Genomic DNA, 22,872 nt, shown 5'->3' with positions numbered 1-22,872 from the left:
ACCTCGTCTATAGAAATGGGGATCAAGGCTGCGAGCTCCTCTAGATGGTGAGTTCGTTGTGGGAAGGGATTATCACTCTTTATTTAGTGCCGAATTTTACTTTCCCAAGCGCATAGTACAGTACTCTGCACACAGTAAGCGCTTAATAAATATGATTGAATGAATGAATGACTGTGTCCATCCCCATCTGCTTGTATCCACTAAATCAATCAATCAATCAATCATATTTATTGAGCACTTACTGTGTGCAGAGCACTGTACTAACCCACATTACTTAATTATGGTATTTGTTGGGTGCTTACTGTGTCAGGCACTGTACTAAGTGCTTTAGACTTTTAGACTGTGAGCCCCGTTTTAGACTGTGAGCCCACTGTTGGGTAGGGACTGTCTCTATATGTTGCCAACTTGTACTTCCCAAGCGCTTAGTACAGTACTCTGCACACAGTAAGCACTTAATAAATACGATTGAATGAATGAATGTGTCCATCCCCATCTGCTTGCATCCACTAAATCAATCAATCAATCAATCATATTTATTGAGCGCTTACTGTGCACAGAGCACTGTACTAAGCTCTTGGGAAGTACAAGTTGGCAACAAATAGAGACAGTCCCTACCCAACAGTGGGCTCACAGTCTTGAAGGGGGCTCACAGCCTTAAAGTCTAAAGCACTTAGTACAGTGCCTGACACAGTAAGCACCCAACAAATACCATAATTAAGTAATGTGGGAGAGGGCCTGTGTCCAACCTGATTAGCTTGTATCTACTCCAACACTTAGAACAGTGCTTGGCACAAAGTAAGTGCTTAACAAGTACCGTAATTATTATTATTATTATTATTATTACTATTAAGTAGGCAACATTTTCCCCTGAAATCTGATGTTGGCTCTCTATGCTGGTTTTCAACAAACTCTGGCTATGGAGCTCTCAGGAATAATACCATTTAATAAATGTCAATTTTATACTTGCATGATTAACTGAAATAATATGTTTGAGGATGAACTTGGAAAACAATATACTGTCATCAACATACTTTTTGTAAACCGTAAACACTTTGTTCAGTAGCCCAAAACTTTAATTACAGGCCATTCGTTATGGAAATGTTGATGTAAATCATTTTGAACACAACATGATTAATTAATGATGGTATTTGTTAAGTGCTTACCATATGCCAAGCACTGTCCGAAGCTCTGGGGTAGATACAAGGAAATCAGGTTGTCCCACGTGGGGCTCACAGTCTTAACCCCCATTTTACAGATGAGATAATTGAGGCACAGAGACGTTAAGTGACTTGCCCCAAGTCACACAGGTGGTAAGTGGTGGAGGTGGGATTAGAACCCATGACCTCTGGCTCCCAAGCCCATGCCCCTTCCACAACGCCATGCTGCTTCTCACCAGTCAGCTGGTAGGTCACCAAGATGTGGGTTGGAGTTAATGAGCAGGATGGTCTTGTGGTTAGTGCCCCAATCAGGGTGTCAGAAGGACCTGGGTTCTAATCCCGGCTCCCCCCACTTGCCTGCTGTGTGACCTGGGGAAAGTCACTTCCCTTCTCTGGGCCTCAGGTGCCTTCCCAGACTGAGCCCCTTCCTTCCTCTCCCCCTCGTCCCCCTCTCCATCCCCCCCATCTTACCTCCTTCCCTTCCCCACAGCACCTGTATATATGTATATATATTTGTACATATTTATTACTCTATTTATTTATTTATTTATTTTACTTGTACATATCTATTCTATTTATTTTATTTTGTTAGTATGTTTGGTTTTGTTCTCTGTCTCCCCCTTTTAGACTGTGAGCCCACTGTTGGGTAGGGACTGTCTCTATATGTTGCCAACTTGTACTTCCCAGGCACTTAGTCCAGTGCTCTGCACACAGTAAGCGCTCAATAAATACAATTGATGATGATGATGATGATGATGGGGATTAAAGGTAAAATGGGGATTAATAGGACTTGGACTATGTCTAACCTGATTAGCTTGTAATTCCTCCAGTGCTTAATACAGTGCCTGGCACATAGTAAGTACTTAACAAATACAATTTTAAAAAATTACAACACTGCCTCTCTTATTGCAAGGAGAGGAATCAAAATATCCTGAATTTGGGTCAAGCGTACGTTCCCCCCGGCCCCGCCTGACGGCACTTGTATATATTTGTACATATTTATTACTCTCTTTATTTTACTTGTACATATTGTACTACTCTATTGTACTACTCTATTTATTTATTTAGTATTTATTTATATTTATTTATTTATTTATTTATAGTATTTATTTATTTATGTATTTAGTAGTACATATTGTACTACTCTATTTTATTAATGATTTGCATATAGCTATAATTCTATTTATTTTAATGCTTTTGACACCTGTTTACATGTTTTATTTTGTTGTCTGTCTCCCCCTTCTAGACAGTGAGCCCATTGTCGGGTAGGGACCGTCTCTATATGTTGCCGCCTTGTCCTTCCCAAGTGCTTAAATACAGTGCTCTGCACACAGTAAGCGCTCAATAAATACGACTGAATAAATGAATGAATGAATGAATGAATGAATGAATTTTGACTGCCTCCAAACCTTTCTCTTCCTCGGGGATCAACTTTGTACTTCCCAAGCGCTTGTACTTCCCAAGCGCTTAGTTGTACTTCCCAAGAGCTTAGTACAGTGCTCTGCACACAGTAAGCGCTCAATAAATACGATTGAATGAATGAATGAACTTTGAGACTGTAAGCTCCTTGTGGGCGGGGAACACGTCTACAAAATCTTGTTATATTGTAGTCTTTCAAAGGCTTAGACCAGTGTCCTGCACAAAGGAAGCGCTCAATAGATACCACTGATTGATTGATTGATTTTTAACAGTGAGACTATACTGGGAATATCGGGAGGCAGTGTGACCTAGTGGATTGAGCGCAGGACTGATGGGGTAGGGTTCTACTCCTACCTCCACAACTGACCAGCTGTGTGGCCTTGGGAAAATTACTTAACTTCTCTGGGCCTCAGTTTCTACATCTGTAAAATAGGGATCAAAATCCTGATTCTCCCTCCCTCTTAATAATAATAATGGTATTTGTTAAGTACTTATTATGTGCCAGGCACTATACTGAACCCTGGGGTGGATACAAGAAAATCAGGTTGGGTACAGTCCCGGTCCCACGTGGGGCTCACGGTTTCAACCCCCATTTTACAGATAAGGTAACTGAGGCACAGAGCAGTGAAGTGACTTGTCCAAGGTCACTCAGCAGACAAGGGGCAGAGCCGGGATTAGAACTCACGACCTTCTGAGGGTGTAGATGGTCTGATCTGTAGCTTCCCCCAGCAGGTAGCCCAGTGCTTGGCTCACAGTTAGCATTTACACCTTCTAGACTGTGAGCCCATTGTTGGGTAGGGACCGCCTCTATATGTTGCCAACTTGTACTTCCCAAGAGCTTAGTACAGTACAGTAAGAGAAGCAGCGTGGCTCAGTGGAAAGAGCTCGGGCTTTGGAGTCAGAGGTCATGGGTTCAAATCCCGGCTCCACCAATTGTCAGCTGTGTGACTTTGGGCAAGTCACTTCTCTGGGCCTCCGTTCCCTCATCTGTAAAATGGGGATTAAGACTGTGAGCCCCCCCGCCATGGGACAACCTGATCACCTTGTAACCTCCCCAGCGTTTATTTATTTATTTTACTTGTACATATCTATTCTATTTATTTTATTTTGTTAGTATGTTTGGTTTGGTTTTCTGTCTCCCCCTTTTAGACTGTGAGCCCACTGTTGGGTAGGGACTGTCTCTATTTGTTGACAACTTGTACTTCCCAAGCGCTTAGTACAGTGCTCTGCACACAGTAAGCGCTCAATAAATACGATTGATTGATTAGTACAGAGCTTTGCACATAGCGCTTAATAAATGCCATCATTACATTAAATTAAATTACAGTGCTCTGCACACAGTAGGTGCTCAATAAATACGACTGAATGAAATGAATGAATCTAAGTCACACCATGGTTTTTCAAATAGCATCAACTAGCATTCCTCTTTCTTTAAAAGAATATATTGTATTCTTTTGGAGCAATAACTGGTGGATGGGAAAGAACGGCTTATTAGATAGAACCTGTACCTTGGAGTCAGAAGGACTTCGGTTCTAATCCTGGCTCTGCCTCACGTCTGCTGTGTGACCTTGGGTAAATTCATTCATTGATTCACTCAATCGTATTTATTGAGCACTTACTGAGCGCAGAGCACTGTACCAAGTGCTTGGGAAGTACAATTTGGCAACAAATAGAGACAATCCCTACCTAACAACGGGCTCACAGTCTAGAAGGGGGTAGACAGGCCACAAAACAAAGCAAAACAAGTAGACGGGCATCAACAGCATCAATATAAATAAACGGAAGTATAGATATATACATATCATTAATAAAATAAATAGAATAATGAATATGTACATAGATACACATGTGGGGTGGGGATGGGAATAGAACAGAGGGAAGGAGTCAGGGTGATGGGGAGGAGGGGAAGGGGGTAATAATAATAATAATAATAATAATGGCATTTATTAAGTGCTTACTATGTGCAAAGCACGTTCTAAGCGCTGGGTACTGTTCTAAGTGCTGGGTAGAGCAGAGGGAGGGAGTTGGAACGACAGGGAGGTGAGGAGGAGCAGAGGAAAAGGGGGGCTCAGTCTGGGAAGGCCTCCTGGAGGAGGTGAGCTCTCAGTAGGGCTTTGAAACAGGGAAGAGAGCTAGTTTGGTGGATTTGAGGAAGGAGGGCATTCCAGGCCAGAGGTAGGACATGGGCCAGGGGTCGACGGCGGGACAGGTGAGAACGAGGCCCAGTGAGGAGATTAGTGGCAGCAGAGGAGCGGAGAAGGAGAAGGGGAGGAGGGGGTGAGGTGATGTACATATTTATCCTATTTATTTTATTTTGTTAATATGTTCTGTTTCATTGTCTGCCTCCCCCTTCTAGACTGTGAGCCCACTGTGATGTAGGGACCGTCTCTATATGTTGCAAACTTGTACTTCCCAAGCGCTTAGTGCAGTGCTCTGCACACAGTAAGCGCTCAATAAATATGACTGAATGAATGAATTTATTTATTTTACTTGTACATATTTATTCTATTTATTTTATTTTGTTAATATGTTCTGTTTCGTTGTCTGTCTCCCCCTTCTAGACTGTGAGCCCACTGTTGGGTAGGGACCGTCTCTACATGTTGCCAACTTGTATTTCCCAAGTGCTTAGTCCAGTGCTCTTCACACAGTAAGCGCTCAATAAATATGAATGAATGAATGAATGAATGAATGAATGAATGAATGGAGAACTTTGATGCCAACAGTAAGGAGTTTTTGCTTGATAAATCATAAATCACTTCACTTCTCTGGGCCTTAGGTTCCTCATCTGTAAAATTGGGATTAAGAGTGTGAGCCCCACATGGGACAGGGACTGTGTCCAACCTGATCCACTTGTATCTACCCCAGTGCTAAGGACAGCATCAGGCACACAGTAATAGCTTAACAAGTACCACAGTTATTATTCATTCATTTCATTCATTCATTCAATCGTATTTACTGAGCGCTTACTGTGTGCAGAGCACTGAACTAAGCACTTGGGAAGTCCAAGTCGGCAACATATAGAGACGGTCCCTACCCAACAACGGGCTCACAGTCTAGAAGGGGGAGAAAGACAACAAAATAAAACAAGTAGACAGGTGTCAAAACCGTATGAGGAGGGAGGGCATTCTCTTAGGAGAATTAAGGAGAAAGTTCTCCTGACATCAGACCATCAGTCTGGCTACAATGTGATATGCTAACAAAATCAATCAGTCCATCAGTGGTATTTACTGAGCACTTTGTGGGTGCAGAACCCCGTACTAAACACTTGGGAGAGTCCAATATACCAGAGCTGGTGGACACATTCTCTACCCACAAGTGCATAGTACAGTGCTCTGCACAAAGTAAGCGCTCAATAAATACGATTGATGAAGGAGCTTACCGTCTAGCAGAGCTCCGTACTAAGCATTTGGTAAAGAACAATACAACAATAAAGAGCGGCAATTCCTGTCTACCACAGGCTCACAGTCTAGTCTAGTACTAAGAAGCAGCGTGGCCCAGTGGAAAGAGCCCGGGCTTGGGAGTCACAGGTCACGGGTTCTAATCCTGGCTCCGCCATTATTATTATTATGAGAAATGGAGGTCCTTTTTTCTGGCACTCACAGTGGGTGGCTCATTTCACAAGACAGCTCCGTCACGATCCTCTCTTGAGCCAAGCTTATTGTTGATGCCAATGTGAGTATCGGGTGCTATTTTCATTCATTCAGTCAGTCAGTCGTATTTATTAAGTGCTTACTGTGGGCAGAGCACAGTACTAAGCCCTTCGGAAAGTAATAATAACAATAATGGCATTTATTAAGCGCTTACTATGTGCAAAGCACTGTTCTAAGTGCTGGGGAGGTTACAAGGTGATCAGGTTGTCCCATGGGGGGCTCACAGTCTTAATCCCCATTTTACAGATGAGGGAACTGAGGCCCAGAGAAGTGAAGTGACTTGCCCAAAGTCACACAGCTGACAATTGGCAGAGCCGGGATTTGAACCCCTGACCTCTGACTCCAAAGCCCGGGCTCTTTCCATTGAGCCACGCTGCTACAATACAACAGTAAAGAGTGACAGTCCCTGTCCACAATGAGCTCACAGTCTAGAGGGGGGGAGACAGACATCAGTACAAGTAAACAGACATTAATACAGATAAATAAAATTACAGATATATACATAAGTGTGTACACACACACACACATACAAGCACACACACACTTGACTGCCTACGTAAAAATCTCAACCCTCATTTTGGACCCAGATAAGAGACGGATGAATGTGAGAGGCAATGCCAAACCCAGATTAGATTCCGGCTTTCAGCGAATTCTTATCCACCGTGCAAAATGCCAGAGGATTTACAGATGGCGAGAACGAGACAATTGAACCCGCTTATCCGTTTCTCCCGATGCAAAGTCAAATACAAAGGGTGCCCAGAAACCCGCAACACCACGGAGGAAAACGTGAATAAAGGAGGTTTGTTCCACACGAGCTGTGGCACCGGATGGTACGGTACACTGGGTTTGCTTTGTCTCTGACTTTCCCGGTTCCAGGCCAGCGAGGTGTTAATCAATGCAAATGATTTATTTGGAGGCCTGAATTCCCTTTTTTGGGGGGGAATTTGTTAAGCGCTCACTCTGTGCCATTCATTCATTCATTCAATCTTATTTATTGAGCACTTACCGTGCACAGAGTGCCGTACTGAGTACAATTCAACAATAGAAAGGCATATTCCCTGCCCACAACGAGCTTACAGTCTAGTGGGGGAGACGGACATGAATAGATGTAAATAAATGACTGATATGGACATAAGTGCTGCATGAATAGATGTAAATAAATGACTGATATCGACATAAGTGCTGTGGGGCTGGGAGGTAGGGGATGAATAAAGGAAGCAATTCAGCACTGGGGAAGATACCAACTAGCCAGGTTGGACAAAGTCCCTGTCCCACATGGGGCTCACAGTTTTAATCCCCATTTTCCAGATAAGCGAGGCACAGAGAAGCCAAGAGGTTTGCCCAAGGCCACCCAGCAGACAAGTGCCAGAGCCAGGATTAGAACCCAAGTCCTTCCGACTCCCAGTCCCAAGCGCTAGCCACTGAACCATGCTGCTTCAGTACATATTTATTACTCTATTTATTTATTTATTTTACTTGTACATATCTATTCTATTTATTTTATTTTGTTAGTATGTTTGGTTTTGTTCTCTGTCTCCCCCTTTTAGACTGTGAGCCCACTGTTGGGTAGGGACTGTCTCTATATGCTGCCAACTTGTACTTCCCAAGCGCTTAGTACAGTGCTCTGCACACAGTAAGTGCTCAATAAATATGATTGATTGATTGATTGATTGATTGATTGATTGCTTCCCATAGTGATTCTAGTTGCAGGTCCTCAGAGAAGCAGCATGACTTAGTGGAAAGAGCCCGGGCTTGGGAGTCGGAAGATGTGGGTTCTAATCTCAGCACCGCCACTTGTCTGCTGTGTGACCCTGGGCAAGCCACTTAACTTCTCTGTGCCTCAGTTACCTCATCTGTAAAATGAGGATTAAGACTCTGAGCCCCACCTGGGGCAACCTGATTACCTTGTATCTACCCCAGCGCTTAGAACAGTGCTGGGCACATAGTAAGCACTTAACAAATACCATCATCAACATTATCATCATCATCCACTGGTCTATCGTGCAACCTTGGGCAAGTCGCTTCACCTCTCGCGGCCTCAGTCTCCCCATCTGTGAAGTGGGGATCAGGCTGATTGTGAGTCCTGAGGGGGACTGGGACTGTGTCTGCTCTCGCAGTCTTGAATCTACTAATTAATGCTAACAAACACTGTATTCGTTAAACACTTACTATATGCCAAACACTGTCCTAAGCACTGGGGCAGCTACAAGGTAATCACATCCCACATGGGGTTCACGGTGTAAGTAGGAGGGAGAACAGGTATAAAACCCCCATTTCGCAGATGAAGTAGCTGAGGCACAGAGAAGTGATTGCCCAAAGTCACAGAGCAGACAAGCGGCAGAGCCAGAATCAGAACCCAGTTCCTGTGACTCCTAAACCCATGCTTTGTAAACTTATCTCTAGACTGTAAGCTTACTGTGTACAGGGAATGTGTCTGTTTATTGTTATATTGTACTCTCTCAAGTGCTTTGCACCCAGAAAGCACTCAATAAATACGATTGTGGGCCCACTGTTGGGTAGGGACTGTCTCTATATGTTGCCAACTTGTACTTCCCAAGCGCTTAGTACAGTGCTCTGCACACAGTAAGTGCACAATAAATACGATTGATGATGATGATGATTGAATGAATGAGTGAATGAATATTTCGTCAAGGCCATGCTGCTCCTCAATCCTTAGCACGTGGTAAGCACTTAATAAATATTACTACTATCAATATTATTAATTGGACTGCTTTATAATGTTAATGGTATTTGTTAAGCACTTACTATGTGCCATGCACTGTATTAATCACTGGGGTAGATACAAGATAATCGGGTTGGACACTGTCCCTGTCCCAAATAGGGTTCAAAGTCTTAATCCCAAATTTACAAATGAGGGAACTGAGGCTCAAAGAAGTGATGTGACTTGCCCACTTGTGTGTTCTGTGACCTTGGTCAAGTCACATCACTTCTTTGAGCCTCAGTTCCCTCATTTGTAAATTTGGGATTAAGAAGTGGTATAGTTGGGATTAGAACCCATGACCTTCTGACTCCCAGGCCCAAGCTCCAACCACTATAATAATAATAATGATTGTATTTATTAAGCGCTTACTATGTGCAGAGCACTGTTCTAAGCACTGGGGAGGTTACAAGGCAATCAGGTTGTCCCTGACTTGTGTCCTTATTTGTCTGTCACCACTGCCTTCTCCCCTTTTTCTTTTTAGATCGTGAGCTTCTCTACGGCAGGAACGGTGTTTAAATCCATGTATTTTTTAAATCAATCAATCGTATTAATTATCATCATCATCAATCGTATTTATTGAGCGCTTACTGTGTGCAGAGCACTGTACTAAGTGCTTGGGAAGTACAAGTTGGCAACATATAGAGACAGTCCCTACCCAACAGTGGGCTCACAGTCTAAAAGGGGGAGACAGAGAAAAAAACCAAACATACTAACAAAATAAAAGAAATAGAATAGATATGTACGAGTAAAATAAATAAATAAATAAATAGAGTAATAAACATGTACAAACATATATACATATATACAGGTGCTGTGGGGAAGGGAAGGAGGTAAGATGGGGGGATGGAGAGGGGGACGAGGGGGAGAGGAAGGAAGGGGCTCAGTTTGGGAAGGCCTCTTGGAGGAGGTGAGCTCTCAGCAGGGTCTTGAAGGGAGGAAGAGAGCTAGCTTGGCGGATGGGTGAAGGGAGGGCATTCCAGGCATTTTTAGACTGTGAGCCCACTGTTGGGTAGGGACTGTCTCTATATGTTGCCAATTTGTACTTCCCAAGCGCTTAGTACAGTGCTCTGCACATAGTAAGCGCTCAATAAATACGATTGATGATGATGATTCCAGGCCCGGGGGAGGACGTGGGCCGGGGGTCGATGGCGGGACAGGCGAGAACGAGGTACGGTGAGGAGATTAGCGGCAGAGGAGCGGAGGGTTTGGGGTGGGCTGTGGGCTTACTGTGTGCAGGGCACTATAGTAAGCGCTTGGGAGAGTACCATACAACAATGAACAGACACATTCTCTGCACCCAGTGAGCTTACAGTCTAGAGGAAGACAGACATAAATAGAAATAAATGAATTAGAGAAGCAGCGTGGCTCAGTGGAAAGAGTCCGGGCTTTGGAGTCAGAGGTCATGGGTTCGAATTCCAGCTCCGCCACATGTATGTTGTGTGACCTTGGGCAAGTTACTTCACTTCTCTGAGCCTCAGTTCCCTCATCTGGAAAATGGGGATGAAAACTGTGAGCCCCACGTGGAACAACCTGATCACTTTGTAGCCCCTCCAGCGCTTAGAACAGTGCTTCGCACATAGTAAGCACTTAACAAACGCCAACATTATTATTATTATTATTATTATGAATTACGGATAAGCCCTGTGAGGGTGCCTACTTGCAGAGGACTTTAAACATGCTTTGAGAATGTATCGATCTGTTGATCAGATTTTGATTTACTAAATATAGACTGTAAACACCCTGTCTACCAACTCTATTGGATCATACTCTCCCAAGAGCTTAATACAGTGCTCTGCACACAGAACACATTCAAAAAGGATCACTGATTGACAGTGAGGTGGTAATAATAATAATATTAATGACAATAGTATTGGAGTAGGTAAAAGGACCTGCATGGGGCTCACAATCTAAGTGGGAGGAAGAACAGGAATTAAATCCCCATTTTACATATGACAGAACTGAGGCTCAGAGATGTGAAGTGACTTGCCCAATGTCACACAGCAGATGCGAGAGATGCAGCTTGGCCTTGTGGAAAGAGCCCGGAATCAGAAGGCCTGAGTTCTAATCCCGGTGCTGCCAATTGCTTGCTGTGTGACCTTGGGCAAGTCACTTGTCTGCTCTGTGCCTCAGTTTCCTCAACTGCAAAATGGGGATTCAATATTTGTCCTCCTTCCTACATAGACTGTGAGCCCCGAGGGAAAGAGGGACCGTGTCCAACCTAATTAACTTATAATAATAATAATAATGGCATTTATTAAGCACTTACTATGTGCAAAGCACTGTTTTAGGCACTGGGGAGGTTACACAAGGCGATCAGGTTGTCCCACGTGAGGCTCACAGTCTTAATACCCATTTTACAGATGAGGTAACTGAGGCACAGAGAAGTTAAGTGACTTGCCCAAAGTCACACAGCTGACAATTGGCAGAGCCGGGATTTGAACCCATGACCTCTGACTCCAAAGCCCGTGCTCTTTCCACTGAGCCACGCTGCTTCTCAACTTGTACCTATTCCAGTCCCTAGAACACTGTTTGACAAATAGTAAGCACTTAACAAATACGATAAAATAATAAAAGTGGCAGAGACAGGATTAGAATCCACGTCCTCTGATTCCCAGGCACATGCTCTTTCCATTAGGCTACACTGTTTCTCTGCTATGCATTTGTGACTTCAAAATTAAAGGATCCAATCATTCATATAATTTGACAGTCCTCTAGTAAAAGCTTTTCTCTTTTAGCCCAGGAGAAGGGGGGTTTTTACCCAAAAAGGAATAATAGGAAATTTAAAAATCATTTCCATATTTCTCCTGTGATTCAACATGAGTGTAGCTATAATTCTATTTATTCTAACGGTTTTGACACCTGTCTACATGTTTTGTTTTGTTGTCTATCTCCCCCTTCTAAGCATTCAATCAATCAGTCGTATTTATTGAGCGCTTACTGTGTGCAGAGCACTGTACTAAGCGGTTGGGAAGTACAAGTTGGCAACATATAGAGACAGTCCCTACCCAACAGTGGGCTCACAGTCTAGAAGGGCTCTAGTCTAGACTGTGAGCCTGTAGTTGGGTAGGGACCATCTCTACATCTTGCTGATTTGTACTTCCCAAGTGCTTAGTACGCTGCTCTGCACACAGTAAGCGCTCAATAAATACGATTGAATAAATGAATGAGTCCCTCCTGCCACTTCCACTCACTCACTCACTCAATCGTATTTATTGAGCGCTTACTGTGTGCAGAGCACTGTACTAAGCGCTTGGGAAGTACAAGATGATGGCAACATAGAGAGACGGTCAATCAATCAATCAATCATCGTATTTATTGAGCGCTTACTGTGTGCAGAGCACTGTACTAAGCGCTTGGGAAGTACAAGTTGGCAACATAGAGAGACAGTCCCTACCCAACAGTGGGCTCACAGTCTAAAAGACAGTCCATACTCAACAGCGGACTCTCAGTCTAGCAGGGGGAGAGAGTATTTATTGAGTGCTTACTGTGTGCACAGCACTGTACTAAGCGCTTGGGAAGTACAAGATAATCTAACAGCAAACGGGGGGGACATTGATTTAAGGTAGTAACTGCTGTGTCGTAAACTCGAAGCAGAGGTAATAATAACAACTGTGGCATTTGTTAAGCGATTACTATGTGCCAAGCACTGTACCAAACAGGTAGGAACAAGATAATCAGGTCAGACACAGTAGTAATAATAATAATAATAATAACAATAATAATAATAATAATAACAATAATAATAACAATAACAATAATTGTGGTGTTTTTTACGTGCTTACTATGTGTCAGGGACTGAGAAGCAGCATGGCTTAGTGGAAAGAGCACAGGTTTGGGAGTCAGAGGTCATGGGTTCTAAACCCAGCTCTGCCTCTTGTCTGCTGTGTTACCTTGGGGAAGTCACCTAACTTCTCTGTGCCTCAATTACCTCATCTGGAAAATGGGGATTAAAAGTATGAGTCTCATGTGGGACAACTTGATTACCCTGTATCTACCCCAGTGCTTCAGACAGTGCTTGGCACATAGTAAGCGCTTAACAAATACCATTATTATTATTATTAGTGTTATTATTATTATTATTATTATTACTAAGCACTGGGGATGATACAGAGAAATTACACTGGACACAGTCCCTGTCCCACATGGTGCTTACAGTCTTACAGATGAGGTTACTGAGGCCCAGAGAGGTGAAGTGAGTTGCCCAAGTTCACACAGCAGACAAGTAGGAGAGCCGGTTTTAGAACCCAGGTCCTTCTGGCTCCCAGGCCCATTTCCTATCCACTAGATAATAATAATAATAATAATAACAATAATAGCATTTATTAAGCACTTACTATGTCCAAATAATAATGATGGCATTTGTTAAGCGCTTACTATGTGCAAAGCACTGTTCTAAGCGCTGGGGGGGGGTACAATGTGATCAGGTTGTCCCACGTAGGGCTCACAGTCATCATCCCCACCAGATGAGGTAACTGAGGCATAGAGAAGTTAAGTGATTTGCCCAAGGTCACACAGCAGACATGTGGCGGAGCTGGGATTCGAACCCATGACCTCTGACTCCAAAGCCCGTGCTCTTTCCACTGAGCCACTGGGAGGTTATAAAGTGATCAGGTTGCTCCACGGGGAGCTCAAAGTCTTAATCCCCATTTTACAGATGAGGTAACTGAGGCACAGAGAAGTTAAGTGACTTGCCCAAAGTCACAGAGCTGACAATTGGCAGAGCCGGGATTTGAACCCATGACCTCTGACTCCAAAACCCCTGCTCTTTCCACTGAGCCACGCTGCTTCTCCAATCTCACATGGGGCACATTCAGAAGCACTGGGCCACTCAGTATACTCTCCCAAGTGCTTAGTACAGAGCTCAGCATGCGGTAAGTGCTCAATAAATACGACTGATTGATTTAGTGTGACACTGTAAATCGAGGGCTGCCCATAATGCTATCCTGAGGTGTTTTGGTGTTTTTTTCCAATCCTCATATGCTATTTTGAGGTATCAGTCGCGAGGCTGGAGAAGGACCATGTGCGAAGGCTGAGAAAGAGGTAATGGAGTAAGAGACTGAGCCCCCTTTTTCCTCTCCTCCTCCCTATCCCCCTCCCCTACCTCCTTCCCCTCCCCACAGCACCTGTATATATGTTTATACAGATTTATTACTCTGTATTTACTATTCTATTAATTTTGTTAATGATGTGCATTTAGCTTTAATTCTATTTGTTCTGACGACTTGACACCTGTCCACATGTTTTGTTTTGTCGTCTGTCTCCCCCCTTCTAGACTGTGAGCCCGTTGATAGGTAGGGACCATCTCTATAGGTCGCCAACTTGTACTTCCCGAGCGCTTAGTACAGTGCTCTGCATACAGTAAGCACTCAATAAATACTATTGAATGAATGAATGAATGAATGAATGAGACAGCCCTGCCCTAAGCACCAATCAATCAATCAATCAGGCCCTCCTGTGGATGGATGTCGCTTACCGTCGCTTACCGTCACTGTTAGTACAGTGCTCTGCACATAGTAAGCGCTCAATAAATACGATTGATTGATTGATTGATTGACTACCGTCACCTCAGGCCCATCGGCACGTCACAAGTCTCTTGGCCTTAAACTGAAGAGCTTTCCCCCCCAAATTCCCCCCTCTCATGTAGGGGGTCCCCACTGCTATCCTCTCCTGGAATTCCCTCACCTGCATTTGGCGCTGGGATTGTTGGAGAACAGTTTTCCTTGGCACACTCTCCCCAAACCGAGGTCAGAGTCATGGTAGGAACTTCGCCGGCACCTGATGAGAGATGAAAGAGAAAGCGGGGTATGGTGAGAGGAGCAGAGACCTTGAGTCACGGGGAAGAATCCCCCGGATTCTATCGACCAGTGGTTGGAAATCACTAATCTACCGCCGGATCATCATCATCATCATCAATCGTATTTATTGAGCGCTTACTATGTGCAGAGCACTGTACTAAGCGCTTGGGAAGTACAAATTGGCAACATATAGAGACAGTCCCTACTCAACAGTGGGCTCACAGTCTAAAAGGGGGAGACAGAGAACAAAACCAAACATACTAACAAAATAAAATAAATAGAATACATATGTACAAATAAAATAAATAAATAGAGTAAAAAATATGTACAAACATATATACATATATACAGGTGTTGTGGGGAAGGGAAGGAGGTAAGATGGGGGGGATGGAGAGGGGGACGAGGGGGAGAGGAAGGAAGGAAGGAGGAAGGATATTGCCGGATTGCAATATCATCATCGTCATCAATGGTGGCTACAGCCTGGACCTGGGAATCAGAAAGAAATGGGTTCTAGTCCTGGCACTGCGATATGTCTGCTGCGTGACCTTAGGCAAGTCACTTCACTTCTCTGGGCCTTAGTTCCCTCATCTGGAAAACTGGGATAAGAGTATGAGCCCCATGTGGGACAGGGACTGTGCCCAATCTGATTTACTTGTATCTACCCAGTGCTTAGAACAGTGTTTGGCACACAGTAAGCACTTAACAAGTACCATTGTTATCATTGTTATTATTTATTGAGTGCTTCCTGTGTGCAGAGCAGTGGACTAAGGATTTCTTGATTAGCACCAAAACAAAGGAAGGGAGAGAGAAGGAAAAGCTGATTGGTAATAATAATAGTAATAATGGCATTTATCATTCATCCATTCATACATGCCAACTTGTACTTCCCAAGCGCTTAGTACAGTGCTCTGCACACAGTAAGCGCTCAATAAATACGATTAATTGATTGATCCATTCAATTGTATTTATTGAGCGCTTGCTGTGTGCAGAGCTTGGGAAGTACAAGTTGGCAACGTATAGAGACGGTCCCTACCCAACAGTGGGCTCACAGTCTAGAAGGATGCAAAGCACTGTTCTAAGCACCGGGGGAGGTTACAAGGTGATCAGGTTGTCCCACGGGGGGCTCACAGTCTTAATCCCCATTTTACAGATGAGGTCACTGAGGCACAGAGAAGTTAAGTGACTTGCCCAAAGTCACACAGCTGACAATTGGCAGAGCCGGGATTTGAACCCCTGACCTCTGACTTCAAAGCCCGGGCTCTTTCCACCAGGCCACGCTGCTTCTCTAGGTGGTAGGGAGAATGGGGGGGTGGGGGGAGGAGCAAAGGAAGGATTGAGGGAGGAGGAAAATGGAGTGGGGAAGAGAAGAAACAGAAAAGTGATAAGGGGAGAGACAGTGAAGGAAAGAAAATAAAGAAGAGGGGAGGAAAGAGAAGACGGAGAAGCAGAGTGGCCTAGCAGAAACAGCATGCATATGGGAGGCAGAGGACCTGGGTTCTAGTTCCAGATCCACCACATGTTTGATATGTCACCTTGGGCAAGTCACTTCATTCATTTATTCATTCAATCGCATTTATTGAGCGCTTACTGTGTGCAGAGCACTGGACAAAGCGCTTGGGAAGTACAAGTTGGCAACATATAGAGACGGTCCCTACCCAACAGTGGGCTCAAAGTCTAGAAGGGGGAGACAGAGAACAAAACAAAACATATTAACAAAATAAAATAAATAGAATAAATATGTACAAATAAAATAAAGTAATAAATACATACAAACATATATACAGGTGTTGTGGGGAGGGGAAGGAGGTAAGGTGGGGGGGATGGGAAGGGGGAGGAGGGGGAGAGAGGGGAGTCACTTATCTGGGTCTCAGTTACTTCATCTCTAAAATGGGGGTTAAGACTGTGAACTCCATGTGGGACATGGACCATGTCCAACCTGGTTATCTCGTATCTACTCGAGGACTTAGTGCAGTGCCTGGCACGTAGTAAGCACTTAACAAATGCCATTAAAAAAAATTAGTAGGAGGAGAGTAGGAAAGGAAGTGGGAGAAGAAATGAGTAATAATAATTGTGGTATTTGTTAAGCTCTTACTATTTGCCCAGCACTCAACTAAGTTTTGGGGTTAATACAAGATTATCAGGTTAGGCACCGACATGGAATCTCATCAGGTTCACTTTTTAAGCAGGAGGGAGAACAGAATGGAAGCAGTGTGGACTTATGGAAAGAGCCCAGGCCTGGGAGGTGAAGGACCATCATCATCAATCGCATTTATTGAGCACTTACTGTGTGCACAGCACTGTACTAAGTGCTTGGGAAGTACAAATTGGCAACATATAGAGACAGTCCCTACCCAACAGTGGGCTCACAGTCTAAAAGACCAGGGTTCTAATCCCAGCTCCACCAGGTGTCTGTTGTGTGAACTTGGGCAAGTCACTTGCAAAATGGGGATTCAAGCCTGTTCTCCCTCCTACTTAGGCTGTAAGCCCCACATGCAATCTTGCGTCTACCCCAGGGCTTAGTACAAAAAAGGGACTTGAGAAACATCACAATTATTATTATTAATAACGACACTGAATACCCATTTTACAGACGAGGAAATTGAGAAGTGAAGCGACTTGCCCAAGGTTACACAGGAGGCAAGTGGCAGAGCCAGGTGAAGTGACTTGTCCTAGGCCACGCTGCTTCTCAAAGGAAAATATGGCAAAGAGAAACAATGAAGGGGGAGAAGATAAGGGAAGAGAATAAAGAAAAGGAAAGGATGAGGGGAGAATAGGAAAGGAATGGGGAGAGAGGAAAGAGGAGATGAGTGAGGGTTGGAAGTGAGAATCAGGTGAAGGGCAGAAGAAAAAGGTTTCCTTTCTTTCATGAGAGAAGAAAACAATAAAACAAGACAATAGGAACAAGGACCCTCAACCATCCCTGTGAGCCCATTGTTGGGTAGGGAATGTCTCTATCTGTTGCCGAATTGTACTTTCCAAGCTCTTAGCCCAGTGCTCTGCACACAGAATGTGCTCAATAAATATGATTGAATGAATGAATGAACTTTACCAACCACCATGATTCTCCTTACCAGAATAAGGTTGTTGAGTTCTGAAGAGTGAAACAATTAAAAAGAGACTGAATAAAAGGCTGCTGGTAAAATAAATTTAGTAGTTTCAAGGATGTGTAGCCAAATCAGCGTCATGACTCCTCCAAGAAGCCTCCCTGATTAAGCCCTCTTTTCCCCAGTTCCCTCTCCCTTCTGCATCATCCATGCACTTGGCTCTGTGACCTTCGGACATTTGATAGTCGCCCCTCCCTCAGCCTCACAACACTTCTGTACATATCTTTAAATTTCACAGTATTAGAAATCATTTATTTATATTAGTGTCTGTGTCCCCTTCTAGACTGTGAGCTCGCTGTGGGCAGGGAACATGTCTACCAACTCTGAGGTATCGTACTCTTCCACGCGCTTAGAACAGTGCTCTGCGTAAGTATGCGCTCAATAAATACCATTAATGATGATGATGATGAAAGATCAAAAGTAATTCAAAAGAGCAACAATAATAATAATGTTGGTATTTGTTAAGCACTTATTATGTGCAAAGCACTGTTCTAAGCACTGGGGTAGATACAAGGTAATCAGGTTGTCCCACGTGGGGCTCACAGTCTTCATCTCCATTTTACAGATGAGGGAATTGAGGCCCAGAGAAGTTAAGTGACTTGCCCAAAGTCACACAGCTGACAAGTGGCGGAGCCGGGATTTGAACCCACAACCTCTTGACTCCAAAGCCCGTGCTCTTTCCACTGAGCCATGCTGCTTCTCAAGAAACAAACACATCCTTGAACAAGAAACAAACAGAGATCTTATGAGTCTCTTGTTCTTAGACATCCAACCCTGGATTGCTCTTAAATCAACCTTTATTGAGTCATATTTGCTGAGGTTCTATACGTCAACAAAAAACAGAATTTGCGAGACAAGTAAGCTTTTGTATCCTATGTATTAAAGCCATTTGTTGCGCCCTGACTCAAAGGATTACACTTGGATGACACTAAACATTTTCACAACCAAAATGCGGGGTCGAAGAAAATATCAGGCTGATGGTCTTTTGACATTGAACGTAGCCACAAACTCAACAGAACAGAAGACTACATTTTCTCTCATTAATTTCCTCTGTTTTCTGGCTTAAAAAACTCTGTAGCCTTGAGACCGTAAGCTTGTTATGGACAGGAAACGTATCTGTTAATTCTGTCATTCTGCTCTCTCCCAAGCGGTTAGTACAGTGCTCTGCACATACTAAGCACTCAGTAAATACCACTGATTGACTGATTGATTAACTGCTCTGTCCTCCGGTGAGCAACCAGAAGGAGCAGCTTGGTATAATAATAATAATAATAATAATAATAGCATTTATTAAGCACTTACTGTGTGCACAGCACTGTTCTAAGCGCTGGAGAGGTTACAAGGTGATCAGGTTGCCCCACGGGGGGCTCACAGTCTTCATCCCCATTTTATAGATGAGGGAACTGAGGCCCAGAGAAGTGAAGTGACTTGCCCAAAGTCACACAGCTGGCAATTGGCAGAGCTGGGATTTGAACCCGTGACCTTGGACTCCAAAGCCCATGCTCCTTCCACTGAGCCAGCTGCGTCTAGTGGATGGTGCCCGGGCAGCCCACTGTTGGGTAGGGACCGTCTCTATATGTTAGCGCTTAGTACAGTGCTCTGCACACAGTAAGCGCTCAATAAATACGACTGAATGAATGAATGAATTATGACAGTGGGTAGGGGTTGTCTCTATCTGTTGCCTAATTGTACTTTCCAAGCACTTAGTACAGCGCTCTGCACATGGTAAGCGCTCAATAAATACAATTGAATGAATGAATGACAGGAACTATGTCCAACCTGATTACCTTGTATCTACCCCAGTGCTTAGAACAGTGCCTGGCACATAGTAAGCGCGTAACAAATAAATAAAAAAATAAACAGGATGATGAATGAAGGAGAAGCAGCATGGTCTGATGGATACAGCTTGGGCCTGGGAGTCATAAGGACCTGGGTTCTAATCCTGCCTCTACCCCATGTCTGCTGTGTGACCTTGGACAAGTCACTTCACCTCTCTGTACCTCAGTTCCCTCATCTGTAAAATGGAAATTAAGACTGGGAGCCCCACGTGGGAGAGTGTGAGTTCACTGTGGGTAGGGAATGTCAGTTTATTGTTGTATTGTACTTTCCCAAGAGCTTAGTACAGTGCCCAGCACACAGTAAGCACTTAATAAATAATAATGATAGTATTTGTTAAGCGCTTACTATGTGCCAAGCATTTTTCTAAGTGCTGAGGTAGATACAAGTAATGAGGTTGTCCCACGTGGGGCTCAACAGTCTTAATCCCCATTTTACAGATAATAATAATAATAATGGCATCTATTAAGTGCTTACTATGTGCAAAGCACTGTTCTAAGTGCTGGGGAGGTTACAATCAATCAATCAAACAATCGTATTTATTGAGCGCTTACTGTGTGCAGAGCACTGTACTAAGCGCTTGGGAAGTACAAGTTGGCAACATATAGAGACAGTCCCTACCAACAGTGGGCTCACAGTCTAAAAGACTGTTACAAGGTGATCAGGTTGTCCCACAGGGAGCTCACAGTCTTAATCCCCATTTTACAGATGAGGTCACTGAGGCCCAGAGAGGTTAAGTGACATGCCCAAAGTCACACGGCTGACAAGTGGCGGAACTAGGACTTGAACCCATGACCTCTGACTCTAAGCCCGTGCTCTTTCCACTGAGCCACGCTGCTTCTCGGAAGCACAGAGAAGTCAAGTGAATTGCCCAAAGTCATACAGCTGGTAAGTGGTGGAGCCGGGATTAGACAGGCAAGGAATTCCCGCTCTCTGCTGAAGCCGGGCCCAGGATAGGCGGGACGGGCTGGAATAAATACAATTGAGTGAATCTGCTTGTATTTACCGCAGTTTTTAGAACAGCACCTGCCCCATACTAAGCGCTGAGCAAAAACCATTAAAAAAAAAACCTCGCGGTGAGAGTGATACCTGGAAAGGTTGTTCCGTTTTTCAGCCTATCCACCTCCATCGTGAAATCATCTTTCAAGAAAAGGAAGCCGATAATGGAGAAGAGGTAGACGAGAATGAGGGCCAGCACTGCTGTCAGGATGATGGAGCGACCATTTCGGGTGACGCTCTTTATGACATTCAACAAAGTCTCCTCTCTGTACACCAGATCGAACAGCTACAAAAAAAAAAAGATAAATCGACAGATAGTAACGTATAAATGCCACAAGGAATCGATGTTCCTCTAAGAGACACACCAAATATCTAAACCGTACCCTGAAAATGGATAAAAACTAAATGGATAAAAACTTAGAGTGCAGTCAAGTAAATAAGGTAGAGTCACCCAAGATGCTAAGATAAGAGAAGCAGCTTGGCTCAGTGGAAACAGCACAGGCTTGGGAGCCAGAGATCACGGGTTCAAATCACGACCCCGCCATTTGTCAGCTGTGTGACTTTGGGCAAGTCACTTAATTTCTCTGTGCCTCAGTTACCTCATCTGTAAAAAGGGGATGAAGACTGTGAGCGCCCCGTGGGACAGCCTGATCACCTTGTAACCTCCCCAGTGCTTAGAACAGTGCTTTGAAACATAGTAAGTGCTTAATAAATGACAGCATTATTATTATTATGACAATCCTTCCCAATAAAGAGGACTCTAATCCTAGTACCTTAAAAGCGATATTTACCCACTCGGAGAGAGGGAAAATGAGAAGATGAAACCATTTTAGATATCAAAGTGAGGGCAAGGACGCCAGTATGGAATATGAGAAGGAAAGGGCTAATAAATATCAGGAATTCAGCTGTTTATTCCTAATGTTTCATTTTTATCAACATTCTGGAGTTGTTTTATGAAGTGTATAAAATGCTTAGCCAAAATGTGTCTGCTGGCCTTATGTATATATATATGTATAAATGTTTGTACATATTTATTACTCTATTTATTTATTTATTTATTTTACTTGTACATGTCTATTCTATTTATTTTATTTTGTTAGTATGTTTGGTTTTGTTCTCTGTCTCCCTCTTTTGACTGTGAGCTCACTGTTGGGTAGGGACTGTCTCTATGTGTTGCCAACTTGTACTTCCCAAGCACTTAGGACAGTGCTCTGCACACAGTAAGCGCTCAATAAATATGATTGATTGATTGTGTGAGAATGTTGGATATTCAAGTACATATTGTACATATTCACTTTTCTATTTATTTTATTTTGCTAGTATGTTTTGTTTTGTTGTTTGTCTCCCCCTTCTAGACTGTGAGCCCACTGTTGGGTAGGGACCGTCTCTAGATGTTGCCAACTTGTACTTCCCAAGCGCTTAGTACAGTGCTCTGCACACAGTAAGCGCTCAATAAATACGATTGAATGAATGAAAGTAAGAAAAACTAGACCAGCTTGCATCTCTCATGTCAAATACTCAGGAAAGAATCCACAAGGCAGTACATTTAGCATCACAAGTTGAAACCACAGAAAGAGTGAACTAATCAATCATTTATGCTATGAAAACAAAGCATAGAAACTACATTGAACAATTTTTGATGATTTTTCTGGGGCTGGGGGTTCAATTGGGTCCGGGAAGAGAGGAGGAGGGGGATTTTGCAAGATATGGTTCCACTCCTCAATCTGTTCCCTCCAATGCCTGAGGAGCCCCACATGGGACAACCTGATGACCAGCACTGCTCAGTGGCAAGAGCCTGGGCTTAGGAGTCAGAGGTCATGGGTTCGAATCCCGACTCCACTGTTTGTCAGCTGGGTGACTTTGGGCAAGTCACTTCACTTCTCTGTGCCTCAGTTCCCTCATCTATAAAATGGAGATTAGGACTGTGAGCCCCACATGATCACCCTGTATTCCCCCCCACAGCGCTTTAGAACAGTGCTCGTCACATAGTGAGCGCTTAAAAAATACCACTATTAATAACAATGATAATAATGGTATTTGTTAATAATAATGATGATATTTGTTGAGTGCTTAGTATGTGGCAGGTACTGAACTAAACGCTGGGGTGGATACCAGCAAATCGCATTGGACACAGAGGTACAAAGTTAAGCAGGTAAGGCACTGTCCATGTCCCACATGGGGCTCAAGGTC

At 43.7% G+C, this 22,872-nt stretch overlaps 1 protein-coding gene across 2 annotated transcripts in view; it reads right to left on the bottom strand.

Annotated features, from left to right (window-relative positions):
* The window catches only part of ITPR2 (inositol 1,4,5-trisphosphate receptor type 2), a 616,651-nt gene that overhangs the window by 69,255 nt on the left and 524,524 nt on the right, over nucleotides 1–22,872 (bottom strand). For both annotated transcript variants that reach the window (XM_038760705.1, XM_038760713.1), the window contains 2 exons: nucleotides 20,773–20,968; nucleotides 14,631–14,723 (listed from right to left, as the gene is read on the bottom strand). In XM_038760705.1, the coding sequence (XP_038616633.1) occupies nucleotides 14,631–14,723; nucleotides 20,773–20,968 (289 nt within the window). The remainder of the gene's footprint in view (nucleotides 1–14,630; nucleotides 14,724–20,772; nucleotides 20,969–22,872) is intronic.

This window comes from Tachyglossus aculeatus, chromosome 2, assembly GCF_015852505.1.
Source record: "Tachyglossus aculeatus isolate mTacAcu1 chromosome 2, mTacAcu1.pri, whole genome shotgun sequence".
NCBI lineage: Eukaryota > Metazoa > Chordata > Mammalia > Monotremata > Tachyglossidae > Tachyglossus > Tachyglossus aculeatus.
Note: the sequence above shows the minus strand (reverse complement) of the source record. Positions and strands in the feature narration are given on the sequence as shown.